At 54.2% G+C, this 15,079-nt stretch overlaps 1 protein-coding gene across 1 annotated transcript in view; it reads right to left on the bottom strand.

The window, feature by feature from the left end:
• Window positions 1-15,079, bottom strand: part of SSH1 (slingshot protein phosphatase 1) — a 50,358-nt gene that overhangs the window by 20,721 nt on the left and 14,558 nt on the right. The window contains exons 3-5 of the mRNA XM_054173121.1: window positions 5,182-5,285; window positions 2,341-2,405; window positions 926-1,047 (exon numbers count right to left, since the gene is read on the bottom strand). Of these exons, the coding sequence (XP_054029096.1) occupies window positions 926-1,047; window positions 2,341-2,405; window positions 5,182-5,285 (291 nt within the window). The remainder of the gene's footprint in view (window positions 1-925; window positions 1,048-2,340; window positions 2,406-5,181; window positions 5,286-15,079) is intronic.

Here is a 15,079-nt window from a genome sequence, read left to right as displayed (position 1 = left end):
CTGGGCTTAAACACCTCCAGGGACCGGGCCTCAACCACCTCCCTGGACAACCCATTCCAGGGCTTCCCCACTTCTCATGGTGAAGAACTTCCTCCTCCCCTCCAGCCTGAATCTCCCCACCTCCAGCTTCATTCCATTCCCCCTAGGCCTATCACTACCCGAGATCCTGCAGTGCACAAGCTCCCCACTTCCACTTAGAACAGGAGAGTTGTCCAAAAAGAAACCAGAAAGTCCCAGTGGCTGTACCAGCACAACATGGCAGGCTGCTATCAGGGAGCAGAAACAGCCAGCTGGAAGCCTGACTCCAGCCCTGCCAAAGCAGCCCTGCCTCTCCAAGCCAAGAGCTTTTCTGCCTCGGTTTCCTCCCCTCGAGCTGGACTAACGTGAGAGGGGCTGTGATAACACAACATTTTATTTGCCTCCCCAGATACTATGTGCTCTTATCAGTCAGACAAAAGCCAACAGCTCATTCCTGACACATTTGTTTGTTGGTTTTGGAGGTGCTTTTGCAGCATTGTGTTGGGATGCTATCTGGCAGCCAAGCTCCCCTCCCTCACACCGGCTCCATTGCATCATACCAGCAACAAGCGTCAAGTCTGGTGGACAGACTAAGCTCCAGTTTTGCAGCTGTGTCTGCAGGAGCAGGTTGTAGGGAGCAGACAACAAGCTGCCCCAGATGAGGGAGATGCCACAGCCCTACAGCTGGCTCCCATGTGATGCCACTCCACTGACTGAAAGCTGCCTGGGAGCAGAGATCCTCCTCTCGCCCTCCTAGCCGAGGAGACTGCTCGAGCCGCGTCCTTCCTCTCGCTAGCATCCACAGCCAGATGGAAACCCAACTGCCTGAGGACAGCTTGGTGTTGAGAGGCTTTCCAAGAGAACCCTGTCTGCCTGGCTTCCAAGCCCAGCCTTGCCTTGGCCATACCTCTCCTTGCTGGAGAAATCCACCCCCAGCAGAATGTTCTCCTCGGTGTCCTGCCGCCCGCTGCTGTAGACCACCACCATGTAGCGCACTCGGTCCGTCCACACGCTCTCCAAACGGACAGCCTGGGGCAAAAGCAAAGGCATCAAAGCTCTGCAAGCCACCTTTGGGATCATCCTTCCCTTCCCCTGCTCTCTGAGGTTGAAGGGGTAATTGTGCCCAAGAGTTTTGTTCAGCTGCAGTGACACGGGGAGAGGAGGTCTGCCCTGCAGCGAGGCTCCTGACCAGGCAGGGAGATTAAGCCCAAGTTACCTGCCCCACTTCAGGGAGCTACTCCCAAATGCCAGCTGCAGGTCCTGTCCTGAAGAGGGTCAGCTAGACAGTTGGTAAAAGCCTTGGCCATGGGCTACCCTGAGGGGAGAGGAAGGCTCAGAGGATTCTTCACTCCCAGGCCTCCACTGAATTATGGTAGTGATGCTGGGGGGAATAACTGACTTCTCTGCATCGACTTTTAGAGCTGCTGCAGATGTCTTTAGAAGGATCCTAGAAGGGGTTGGGTTGCAAGGGACCTCAGAGGACATCTAGTTCCAACCCCTCTGCCATGGACAGGGACATGCCCAGTTCTGGGCCCCTCAATTTAAGGAGGGCATTGAGACTCTTGAAGGTGTCCAGAGAAGGGCAACAAAGCTGGGGAGGGGTTTGGAGCACAGCCCTGGGAGGAGAGGCTGAGGGAGCTGGGGTTGCTTAGCCTGGAGAAGAGGAGGCTCAGGGGAGACCACCTTGCTCTCTCCAACTCCCTGAAGGGAGGTTGTAGCCAGGTGGGGGTTGGTCTCTTCTCCCAGGCACCCAGCACCAGAACAAGAGGACACAGTCTCAAGCTGTGCCAGGGGAGGTTTAGGCTGGAGGCTAGGAAGAAATTCTTTCCAGCAAGAGAGACTGGCCATTGGGAGGTGCTGCCCAGGGAGGTGGTGGAGTCACCATCCCTGGAGGTGTTTAAGAAGAGCCTGGATGAGGTACTTGGTGCCATGGTTTAGTTGCTTAGCTGGTGTTGGGTGATAGGCTGGACTTGATGCTCTCAAAGGTCCTTTCCAACCTGGTTAAATTCTAATCTATTCAATTTCAAGACTGACTTCAGAGTGTCCCTTAGCACCAGCAAGCTCCTCTCTCTTCCCCTGTGCTGGTGTCTGCCAGCTGACTGGGAAATGAAGCGCAACAAAACCAACCCACTGCAGACAGAGCAATCTCCTGAACAAGGGCAAAAGGAGTGGACAGGAAACCACAGAAGAACTGGCAGCTGGCAAAGTTTAGCTGACTCTAAGGACCTAGGATTTGCCTGTGCTTCTCCTGAACCTCTACAGGCCTGGTTCAAACCCCTCCAACAGAAAGAGAGAGAGCCCCAGGCTGCATCTTTCCCCTACCAGCTTGATCCTGTCCTCGCAGCGAAGGAGGTTGATCATCACCTGGAGGTGCTGGGGCAAATCACCTGCAGAGAAAGCAAAAGAAATCATCAGCAAGGGTCTCCTGCTGCACTAAGAAAGGGCAGGGCTGTGACCCTTAGTGAAATGGGATGTTTCTCAGTTATCAAAATCATCATAAAGTCATCTAAAGCAGGCCAAATAACTTTGCTGTCCTGGAGGACACTAACAGAAGTGAGCTGCTTGGATGAGAGTCAGCTGGCTGTGAGACCTCAAGCACAGGGCATTTGGAAGCTACCAAATACACTGAGCCCACCCATGACTGGCAGAGGGGATGACACTCCTGTCAGAGCATCTCAGAGGAGGCAGAAAGATAACAGGCACTGAGGGCAGGCAGGCAGGGGGAGGGAGGGAGGGAGAGGCACTGAAGGGAGGGAGGGAGGGAGAGGCACTGAAGGGAGGGAGGGAGGGAGAGGCACTGAAGGGAGGGAGGGAGGGAGAGGCACTGAGGGGAGGGAGGGAGGGAGAGGCACTGAGGGGAGGGAGGGAGGGAGAGGCACTGAGGGGAGGGAGGGAGGGAGAGGCACTGAGGGGAGGGAGGGAGGGAGAGGCACTGAGGGGAGGGAGGGAGGGAGAGGCACTGAGGGGAGGGAGGGAGGGGAGGGAGGGAGGGAGGGAGAGGCACTGAAGGGAGGGAGGGAGGGAGAGGCACTGAAGGGAGGGAGGGAGGGAGGGAGAGGCACTGAAGGGAGGGAGGGAGGGAGAGGCACTGAGGGGAGGCACGGAGGGGAGGGAGGGAGAGACACTGAGGGGAGGCACTGAGGGGAGGAAGGAGAGGCACCGAGGGCTGGCAGGCAGGGAGGGAGGGAAGGAAGGAAGGAAGGAGAGGCACTGAGGGCCAGCAGGCAGGGAGGGAGGAAGGGAGAGGGAGAGGCACTGAGGGCCAACTGATTAAACAAAGGGGAAAGGAACAAAGGAGAGGCAAAAACCTTTGACTTGTGATAAAGGCAGACAAACCCCACAGACTGTGGAGGCTATGTCTGAGGGTGCATCCTCCTGAGGAGAAAGGGGGCTGCAGGAGGGACTGTTTTGGTGATGGATCCCTTCCACCCCAAAGTGCTGCTCTGCAACAGGTCCCTTAGGCTCCAGAGCAGGGAGCACATTTCTGCTCAGGGGAAGCAAGTGAAAGGAAGAAGGAATCTACAAGGAAATAAAGCCAGCTGCCATCTCATAGCTCAGTAATGTGCTCATAACTTTCCAAGGCAGATAACATTCCTTCTGTAGGCTGTCTGCTGGGTATATGAAATTGCTGACAATGACAGAAAGCCAAAGCCAAGCTTGGCATTCAAACACCCCCTTTGTGCTTGGGGTGTTTACTAAGCAGCAGACACACAGTACCACACTGTGCCTTTCCCACGTGCTCCTGCTCCCAATGATCTGACTTCTTCTTTCCCAGGAAGGGCTTATCCCAAACTGGCAAAGGCAGAAGGCACAAAAATCACTGGGGAGGTAGAATCTGCTTCCTTGAAGGCCCTTATCTGCTATCAGCCCTTCTGTATGTTCACTGTGCCCAGTTCTGGGCCCCTCAGTTTAAGAAGGACATTGAGACACTTGAAGGTGTCCAGAGAAGGACAACAGAGCTGGGGAGGGGTCTGGAGCACAGCCCTATGAGGAGGGGCTGAGGGAGCTGGGGTTGCTTAGCCTGGAGAAGAGGAGGCTCAGGGGAGACCTTCTTGCTCTCTACAACTCCCTAAGGGGAGGTTGTAGCCAGGTGGGGGTTGGTCTCTTCTCCCAGGCAAACAGCACCAGAACAAGAGGACACAGTCTCAAGCTGTGCCAGGGGAGGTTTCTGCTGGAGGTGAGGAGAGAGTTCTTCCCAGAAAGAGCTACTGACCATTGGGATGTGCTGCCCAGGGAGGTGGTGGAGTCCCCATCACTGGAGGTGTTTAGGGAGAGCCTGGATGAGGCACTTGGTGCCATGGTTTAGTTAGTCATGAGATGTTGGGTGATAGGTTGGACTGGATGATCTCTGAGGTCTTTTCCAACCTTACTGATTTTATGATTCAGTGATTCACCACAGGACTCTTCTCCACTTCTTCCCACCAGTTTGGCACACTGGAGGGGGCTGGAGGAAGGAGGAGAGTCTGTTCTTAAACCATGATCAACTTTCACAGGGCCAATTGCTAGGAGTTAACTGACAAGAGGGTTTTCCTGAAAGCAGGAGAGGGGACAGAAGGAGAACAGCCAAATCCTCACTTTTGTGTCCCTCATTAAACAAAACCAGCACCAGGTAGTGTCAAAAGACCCCATGCTGTCAGCTGGTACCAAGAGTCCCAAGCTTCAGGTTATGGGAACTGGGAGAGCAGCTGGAGAAGTGTCCCTGAGGTGCTACATCAGGATCTTGATAAGCACAGGTGAGGTGCTGGAGCCCTGTGACTCAGCACATCCCCTTTTCCTCCCCATAGGCCAAAGGGAAAGGCAGAGATCAAATCAGTGAAGCCCAAGTGCCATTTCTTCTGCTGCTGCTGCAGGAAACAGGGTCAGACACTCAGCACAGCCCTTCTGGCTCGGCAGGCTGCCCTGCCTGAAGGATGCCACCATGCCTGCAGAGAAGAAATCCCTGCTCCAGTAACAGCTGGGAGATAATGACCAAAAAAATTAACCCCTAATGAGCTGCCCCCATCCCAATCAAGGGGGCTGAGAACCTGCTTGTGTTCAGGCTGTGCCAAGCCCACAGGGACAATCAGAGGAGTCAGCCACCCACAGGTGCTGTCACCTTGTCTGCGTGCACAGGGCAAGCAGCAAAGCAAGAGAGGGATTTCAGGAGGGGATTTCAGCCACTACCTGCATGTTTGTGAGGATGCTGGAGACTTCTCTGGCCCTGGGAGCTGTTTCCTTGCTGCAAGAAGAGGGCTGCACCTTTCACCATGAAAAAGCTCTCGCTGAGGCTGGAAAACAAAGGAAAAGAAGAGGAAGTCAGCTGAAAGGAAACCTCAAAGCACGTGCTCAGGGCTGTGGGGCTGGAGAAGGAAGGGCTTCCCCTCACTGCAACACAGCAGGATTCTGCCATCAGGAGCTCTTTCCCCCAGCCTGATCCTGCCACTCACACAGCATGACTCCAGGCTTATTCACTGATTATTCCTGTGGCATTTTCCACCACCATCCCACGGCTTAGCCACTGCAGGAGGTAGTTGCCTGAGTTGTCACGGGCTGGAAATGACTTCTGTCATTTGCTGATCAATTAAGACCAGTGGAAGGTAGGACTTCTCACAGGCTTAGACCTGTGACATGGCTGAAGGTCAGCTTCTGAGTCAATCAGTTTCTACCCAGCTCTTGAGATGCCCTTGGAATGCAAAACCAAGAACACACAGCCCATAAACTGTCAGGAGCTGCAGAGGAAGGGGAGGGCAGATGAAGCCTGCACATCACAGGAGAAAAGGAAACCACACTGAAACCTCAGGGGAGCAAACAAGCAGCACAATAGCAAAGAGCTTTTGCTTGGCTCTGGCTGGATAGAGCCATCCTGGAAAACACTACAGATGAGAGGGCAGGTGGTGAGCTGAGCCAGACACACAAGGATATTTCCAGAGTCAAATGACACCACAGGCCCCAGCACACAACTAACAGAGGAGAACCAAACCAGCAGTTAGAGCAAGCACCAGCACAAACCTAATTACAAGGTACCAAAAAGCACTGGGATGAGAGGGGAGAAGTTAGCATTTCCCACCAGGCTGACAATCAGCAGCAGCTCAGCTACCTTTCAGTTGCCACAGCAACTGCTTACACTGCATTTCCCACTGCTCAGCCCATCACAAGAGACAGTCCCTGCTTCCAAAACCCCCTTGGCTGCCACCCCACACCTCCAAACACAGAGCCTCATGAATTACTCTCTGCCATCTACTACATACAAATGCTCCACGATGGGAGTGAGCTACACAGGAGTTAACTCATGCTGCAGCAAGTGATCCCACAGCAGTGAGGACCCCCAGCACTCACCTACCCTGTGCTTCAGAGTCATGGGATGGGTTGGGAAAGCCCCCTAAGATCATCCAGACCAACCATCAACCAACACCACCATGGCCATCAAACCATGGCCCACAGTGCCGTGCCCACACTTCTCCTGGAACACCTCCAGGGCTGGGGACTCCACCACCTCCCTGGGCAGCCTCTTCCCATCCCTGACCACTCCTGCAGCAAAGAAATTTCTCCTCATCTCCAACCCAAACCTCCCCTGGCACAACTTCAGGCCATTTCCTCTCCTTCCATCATCTGATAAGAGAGAGAAGAGAAGGCTGAGGTCTTTCCCTTTGGTAGATGTGAGCACTAATGCTCCATTGACCTTAGTGCTCTGGTGAGGACAGACTTGCATTTCAGAGAACCATTAGGTTTGGAAAGACCTCTGAGATCAAGCCCAGCTGTTAACTCAGCACTGCCAAGCCCACCATGTCCCTCAACACCACACACAGCTTTGAAACCCCTGCAGAGATGGGGACTCCACCACTTCCCTCCCTTCTCCGAGAGCACAGCCGAGGTTCCCGTGGCAAAGCTTCCTCAACTTTGCAACTGAAACTTCCAGGTGCAAAACTGCCAGGGAAAAAAAAAACCACCCCACACCAATAAACATCCTGATCAGGCTGAAATTTGAGAGTTTTCTTTTCTTTCAGCTGCTTTTAAAAGGTGAACTAAATGTTTTTTCCCCCCCCTGCATTCCAGGCTCCACAACAAGCTTTTAGTCCTTCCTCCCCCAGCGCTCCGGCACTCACCACGCACTCCACGAGCAAGCTGGGTCTGAGCAGGAGCCAGGCAGAGTTTGCTTCTGAGCCCCAAACACCAGCTCTGCCTGGTCACACAGGCAAAGATTCCTGCAAATGGGAAGCTGGTTCCCTCCATAAGGGAGCCAGGAAGAGCCTTGTTTCCTTTGCACACCAGGCAAGCGGAAAAAAAGGGGCCAGGAGTTACACAAAGCAGTGACACAAAGACAACCTATAGGATATTCAGCTGGACACCAGCTTCACTCACACACACACACACTCAGCTGCTTTTCCCCAGCAGGAGGAAGGGAATGGGGAGATAACACCCAAGGAGATAATTCCCAACTCCTCCTGGCCCAGGAAGCTGAGGAAAAAGACACAGAGCTGGTTTTTCCCCAGCAGGAGGAAGGGAATGGGGAAATAACACCCAAGGAGATAATTTCCAACCCCTCCTGGCCCAGGAAGCTGAGGAACAGTATTTTCTTTGGGAAAATAATCTCTAAGGAAGAGCTCTCTAAGGACATTCTGCTATCCCATAATAGAAAAGACTGGCTGGGGTGGCTACAGCTGGGGAAAAACCCCAACCTGGGAGAGAGACACAGCTGCTTCCCAAGGATCAGAAACTCACAGACTGCTTTGGGTGGGAAGAGACCTTTAAGATCATCAACTGTCAACCCAGCCCAGCCAGGTCACCACCAAACCAGGTCCCTCAGGCACCACATCTCCACAGCTTGTGACTCAGTCCCCAGGCCACATCTATGGAGGTGAAGGAAAGGGTTTGATCAGCCTCAGCCTCCCACCCAGTGAGCAGCACCTCAGTGACACAGGAGGGCAGAACATCCTCTGCTCTTCCACCCAAAGCCTCCACTTGACTGCTTCAGAGTTGGAGTTTGGTGGCTCCTCACCCTCATTAGCCCATTCACACTGTGACCATACTCACTGCTCTGAGGCTTCACCTTGCCTGATGTTGTTAAAGATCTCCTGACTGCAGGAGGGGAGAAGAAAGCAGAATGTTCCCCGCGGCAGGCAAGGGGAAAAGCAGCCCTGCAGGAGCGGAAAGCGATCGCAGAAGGACAGCCCGGGGAGTAAATGGTTTCTCATCTGACTGGAAATGAATCATGGAATCCAAGTGGTAGGGGTTGGAAGGGACCTCTGGAGATCAGCCAGTCCAACCTCCCCTTGCCAAGGCAGGGTCACCCAGAGAAGGTCACACAGGAACACACCCAGGTGGGTTTGGAATGTCTCCAGAGATGGAGACTCCGCCACCTCTCTGGGCAGCCTGCTCCAGGGCTCCAGCACCCTTACATTCAAGACATTCCTCCTCATGTTGGGATGGAACTTCTGATGTTCTAGTGTGTGCCCACCACCCCTTGTCCTGTCACTGGGCACCACTGAAAGAAGCCTGGTCCTGTCCTCCTGACACCCACCCTTGGAGTATTGCTCAGATCCCCCCTCAGGCAGCTCTTCTGCACCCTCTAAAGCACCAATTCTCTCAGCCTTTCCTCATCAGACAGATGTTCCAGTCCCCTCAGCAGCCCTGAGCCAGCAAGCAAAGCCAAGCAACCTGTTGAGAGCAGGATTTCCCTTCTCCTTTAATCGTTTGCTTCCTAACCTCCAGCCCCAACCTTCCAAAGCACAGCTTGTGGTGACCCCAACTGCTCCCACCCTCCCAGCCCCCATTTCTGCACAGAACCAGTGGGGTGCCATGCAGAGATCATAGAATCAATAAGGTTGGAAAAGACCTCAGAGATCATCCAGTCCAACCTGGCACCCAACACCTCCTGACTAACAACAACGGGGGCAGAGAAGGAAGGGGGCAGAGAAGGAAGGGGGCAGAGAAGGAAGGGGGCAGAGAAGGAAGGGGGCAGAGAAGGAAGGGGGCAGAGAAGGAAGGGGGCAGAGAAGGAAGGGGGCAGAGAAGGAAGGGGGCAGAGAAGGAAGGGGGCAGAGAAGGAAGGGGGCAGAGAAGGAAGGGGGAAGAGGCAAGGCACAAAATCCCAACTGCTTCTTTCAATCCTGCAGCTCCAGCCACCAACTGAGCTTCCAGCCTTCAAAGAACAGTAAAAAGGCATAAACAGATATAAAGCCTATCATTGCACAACAGCCCCCCCCCACTCTTGACCCTCAGCAGCAGTGCTGAACGCCCTAGCAAGCAGCATTTGTCAGCAGCAGGAGGAAAAGCAGGACCCAAGTGGCTCATACATACTAATCTGGACTGGGCTCCTTTGAACAGCAGCAGCACTGCGCCGGCCCGAGAGCCAGGCAGAAGTCGGTCAGTTCAAAAAGATTCATAACTGAGCAGCAAAGAGTCACAGAGGGGAAAACAAACAAACAAATCAATCACATCTTTCTCCCTTTTGTTCCTTTTTGGTTTCCCCTTGGTGTGTTTGGTTTGCTCCTGCCCCCAGCACAGCAGAGGAAGCTGCGGAGCGAGCGCGGCTGTCGATGCGACCCGGCACCCGGATGGCTTTCCAGAGCACTCTGTCTTCTCCTGAGATCCTGGCTTGCAAACCCACTTGTGCCTAACATATCCTGATGAAAGAGGGCCATTCAGGAGGAAGGGGGGGTGAGGGGGAGGGAAAATAAACCCCCAACCAGCTGAGGCTCGTCTAATCATCTCCCTCCTCCAGACTTTGTTTGTTTGCTTCCTTCTCGCATGCTCCGAAGGGACCTCAGCTCCGGTCAGCGGCTGCGGCTCCTGCTGGCTGGGACAGGAGCAGAGAGCAACCAGCACAGCACTGGCTGGTGGCTTCTTCACCACCAAAACGTGGCATGCCCTCACTGGGGTGGGTGTGACAGGCATGATGGCAGATGGAAGCCAGAGACTCACAGAACTGTTTGGCTTGGAAGAGATCTTTGAGATCCAGTCCGACCCTTAACCCAGCACTAAACCATGGCCCTCAGCACCACAGCTTTGAAACCCCCTCCTGGGATGGGGACTCCACCACTGCCCTGGGCAGCCTGGGACAGGCCTTGGCAACCCTTGTGGAGGAAGAAATTGTTCTTCATGACCAACCTAAACTTCCCTGAGGGCAACCTGAGGCCGTTTCCTCTGGCCTTATCACTTGTTCCATGGGAGAAGAGACCAACCCCCACCTGGCTCCAACCTCCTTTCAGGGGCTTGTGGAGAGCCAGGAGGTCTCCCTTTATCCTCCTTTTCTCCCAGGTCCCTCAGCTGCTCCTCATCACACCTGTTCCCCAGACTGGTTCTCCAGACTCTCCACCAGCTCTACTGCCCTCTGGACCCACTCCAGCCCCTCAATGTCCTTCTTGGAGGCAGGCTGCAGCTACCATGGTTTGATTTTCAGAGTTAGTGAGCTACTGCTGAACAGGGAAGTCTTTGAGGCAGGCTCTTCACTGGAGCCTTCTTACAGCCCCCTTGCTGAATTCTTTCTCCAGGCACAACCCATAATGACAGGCTGACCTCCCACCAGCATCACCAACCCAGCCAGGAGAAGCAGCAGCCTTCTGTTCACTCTTCACCTGGCATGCACCACAGAACCCACCCACTCCCTGGGTGTCTTTCCAGGAATCCTGACCACCACAGATCCTCTACAGGAGTCACTTCAAGCTCTCAAAGGCAGAGCCCACAAGTTTTGGGGGACCCTGCTCCTCCAGCAGAGCTGGAGACCAGTCCTGCTTCCACTCCACAACCTCAGCTTACCAAACTACTGCAACTAAGGCCCTAAAGGGAGGTAAAAACTGCTGCTTATGAGCTTCTGGCCAATGTCAGGGGGTGTGAGAAGGAAGGTACAGCCAGCTGTGGTACTAGGACATTAAGCAACATTAGGACATTAGCTGAGAGGTATTCTCTAGGGTAGTCCTGGAGCCCTGTTCTGGGCTCCCCACTTCAAGAGAGACAGGGACCTACTGGAAAGAGTCCAGTGGAGGCTCCAACATTAGGACATTAGCTGAGAGGTGTCCCTGGCCATGGCAGGGAGGTTGGAGAAGCTGATCTCTAAGGTCCCTTCCAACCTAAGCCATTCTGTGATTGACTTTCTGCACCCAAGGGCTGGCAAGGACAAGGTGCTCAATGGCCACCACGCTGCTGAGAGTGGGCTCCAATGTCTCTTGCTTCCCTTGCTCCATCCTGGAACTGGGGTTGTTCAGCCTGGAGAAGAAGAGGCTGAGAGGAGACCCCATTGCTCTCAAACTCCCTGACAGGAGGTTGCAGTGAGGTGGGGGTTGGTCTCTTCTCCCCAGTTATCTGGTGATAGAATGAGAGGAAATGGCCTGAAATTGTGCCAGGGGAGGGTTAGGTTGCAGTTGGGGAAGAATTTCTCTGCCTCAAGAGTGGTCAGGGATTGGAACAGGCTGCCTAGGGAGGTGATGGAGTCCCCACCCCTGGAGGTGCTCAAGAAATGCATGGCCACAGCACTTTGGGACGTGGTTCGATGGCCATGGTGGTGCTGGGTTGACATTTGGACTGGATGATCTTAGAGGTCTCTTCCAACAGAAACAATTCCATGATCTCTTGGCTCTGTGCTGCTGAACTCTCAAAGGAAGTCTCTCTTCCCCTTTGGGAAGGCTCCAGAAGAACGTGGCTGCAGCACACATCCATCACATCTCAAGCTGCCGAGGCAGACAATAGGCAGAGCTTTTCCAGTCGTTACAAAATGCCACCTCCTGGGCCCACAAATGCCAGCAAGTTAAAAATACTGCAGGCTTGGAAGAGGAGGCAGAGCTGCTGCTGTTGCTGGACAGCCAGAGCCAGCTGGAGGGCAGCTGCCACTTGCAGAATGATTTTTGTCCCCCCTCAGCTGCTCGCTCTGCCACTGCGGTGACTCAGGCTGCGGGGTGTCCCAGGAAGGAACCTTCGATGCCTCCAAGCCTCCTGGTTCCCAGCTGAATGGGAAATCTCACATAACACATCATCATCCTGTGAGACATCAGAAAACACTCTATAAATACATCTTATGGCTGCAGAACTCATCCCAAAATAAACAGCCATGCACAGAAGTTGGTAGAGAGAAACCACTTTCCCTGGGCGGACACAGCCAAGCCTGAGGTTGATCCAACAGCCTCCTGCTGGACCAAGAAAGAAATAACTAATAGCATCTAGCTGAAAGAGGCACAAAACAATCAGTGTTTGGTCTGGTTGGGTATCCCTGGAGTCCTGGAACTACTGGAGAGAGCCCAGTGGAGGCTCCAAAGATGCTGGGGGGGGCCTGGAGCATCTGTCAGGAGGAAAGGCTGAGAGCCCTGGGGCTGTGGAGCCTGGAGAACAGCAGCCCCAGAGGGGAGCTGATCAGTGCTCAGCAAGAGCTAAAGGGTGGGATAGATACTTAGGTATCAACAGGGACTGAAAGGATTCCTTGAGGTTTGTGACATCTGCTGCTGAAAACCAGACTGATGAGGTGCAGAACCACAGAATCACCAAGGCTGGAAGAGACCTCAAAGGTCATCGAGTCCAACCTGGCACCACAGACCTTGGGACGAAACCATGGCACCAAGTCCAATCCCCCCTTGAACACCTCCAGGAAGAAACAGGCCTCCCAAGCTCCACAAAATGAAACACTTCTTCCTTATCAGAGGGGCTGTGGAAGAGTGAAGAGAACTTATTTCCCCCCCTCCTCAGCCTTCTCAAGGGATTGAAGCAGGAACACAGCCCTGGAGAAGGGCCTGGTGCACCTCTCCGCCATGGTGCCACAGCAAGGGGACCCAGACAGTTCCCTTGGATGCTCCACAGCCCAGTAGCCCTTGGATGGACTTTAAGAGGCAGAGGGCTGTCAGAGAGCCACACTGAAACAGCAACACAAACTGAACTGGAAACATCAAATAAAAAGGAAGATGTGGGGAGGGAAAGAGCAGGAAGAGCAGGCAGCAGCTGCAGACTGACTGCTTGCTTTGGCTGGAGAGGAGGCACATCAGATAACACTTCCTGACCAAGAGAGAGGCCTCCAGAAGGGGTCTGAGTGACACAAAACAGAGCCAGGGGAAAAAAAAGGGACTTCAAAGCTACTTGCTTACATAGAATAATAGAATGTTTGGGGTTGGAAGAGACCTTTAAAGGTCATGCAGTCCCTGGGCATGCTACTGTACAACCTGAGAAGAAATGGGAGCTTCAGCATGCCTTAAATGAAAGGCCTTTGAGTCATAGACTGGTTTGGGTTGGAAGGGACCTTAAAGATCATCCAGTTCCAACTCCTGGCCATGGGCAGAGATACCTCCTACTAGAGCAGGTTGTTCAAGGCCCCATCCAACCTTGCTTTGAACACCTCCAGGGAGGGGGCATCCACATCCTCCCTGGGCAACCTGTTCCAGGGTCTCACTCACCTTGTAAGCAGTGAACCACAGCAAGGTCTGATGATCCTTCAGACCCCCTTGCTCAAGCAGCCACCACCATACCACGGCAAAGGAGTTGCTCGTGAGGGGGTCAGGCAGCAGCCCCTGCTGAAGGATGGGTCTTGCAATGCCTCACCAAGGGGACAAACGTGTCCCCACCTATTTCAGAGCTAAGCAAGATGCCCAGGCAGGCAGGAAGAGCCAGCAGGCTTTGCTCTCCTTGTTTCAGCAGCTCAGCAACAAAAGAGGAGTCAGAGCTCGCATTGTTCTGCTGAGAGGCGTGGGCCACATCCACAGCCCAGGAATGCTGAGAAGGGGTTGAGACACTGCAGGCCATTCACAGCAGCAGCAGATACAACTGCTGCTGCTGCAGCAGCACAAAGAGGAAAAAAGACAGAGCTGAAATCAATCATGAAGCCCACAAAAGCTAATTTCCCAACAGCAATAGACTGCTGATGATGTGCCTCCAGCTGCTCCTGCGCAGCGGCGACGCCATCGAGCAGCCGCTGGCTCCACTTTTGGGCAGTCACTCCAAGGAGGACATTGAGGGGCTGGAGAGGGTCCAGAGAAGGGCAAACAAAGGTGGGGAAGGGTCTGGAGAACAGGGCTGGGGAGGAGCAGCTGAAGGAAGTGGGAAGGAGGCTGAGGGGAGACCTCATCGCTCCCTTACAACTCCTGGCAAGGAGCTTGGAGCCAGGTGGAGGTTGCTGGGCTGCAGCAAGGGAAGTGTGGCCAGCAGGGCCAGGGAGGGGATTCTCCCCCTTTGCTCAGCTCTGCTGAGACCCCACCTGCAGTACTGCCTCCAGTTCTGGAGCCCCTAGTACAAGAGGGATCTGGAGGTGCTGGAAGGTGTCCAGAGAAGGGCCAGGAAGATGAGCAGAGGGCTGGAGCTGCTCTCCTGTGAGGACAGACTGAAGGAGTTGGGGCTGTTCAGTCTGGAGAAGAGAAGGCTCCCAGGTGACCTCATGGTGGCCTTCCAGTATCTGAAGGGGGCTACAAGAAGGCTGGGGAGGGACTGCTCAGGGAGTTAGAGGACTAGGGGGAATGGAATGAAGCTGGAGGTGGGGAGATTCAGGCTAGAGGTGAGGAGGAAGTTCTTCCCCATGAGAGTGGTGAAGCCCTGGAATGGGTTGTCCAGGGAGGTGGTTGAGGCCCCAGCCCTGGAGGTGTTTAAGCCCAGGCTGGATGAGGCTCTGGCCAGCCTGCTCTAGTGTGGGGTGTCCCTGCCCATGGCAGGGGGGTTGGAACTAGCTGATCCTTGTGGTCCCTTCCAACCCTGACTGATTCTATGATACTACTATGCTCTCCCAGGGAAGAAGTAATAGGATGAGAGGAAACAGCTTCAGGTTTAGGTAGGTTCTTCAGAGAAAAAAACTTCTTCCCTGAAAGGATTCTCAGACACTGGAACAGGGTCCCCAGGGAGGTGGTTGAATCCCCATGGCTGGAAGCATTTCAAAGAGGCAGAGGTGTGGTGCTGAGGGCCGTGGGTTAGCAGCAGCCTTGGGAGTGTTAGAGAGTGGCTGAATTGGATGACCTTGAAGGTCTTCTCCAACCAAAATGGTTCTGTGATTTCCCCAGCTCTACAAAGGGGTCAGCCATGAGTATTCCAACAGTTCTGAGGGCAGGGCATGACCCTTGGAGAAGCCACCCAAGAGAAAGGGCAGGGGGAGGGCAGCAAAGGAGCAGGCTCACTCCCCGCTCCAGCG

This window comes from Dryobates pubescens, chromosome 25 (genome assembly GCF_014839835.1).
Source record: "Dryobates pubescens isolate bDryPub1 chromosome 25, bDryPub1.pri, whole genome shotgun sequence".
Taxonomy (NCBI): domain Eukaryota; kingdom Metazoa; phylum Chordata; class Aves; order Piciformes; family Picidae; genus Dryobates; species Dryobates pubescens.
Note: the sequence above shows the minus strand (reverse complement) of the source record. Positions and strands in the feature narration are given on the sequence as shown.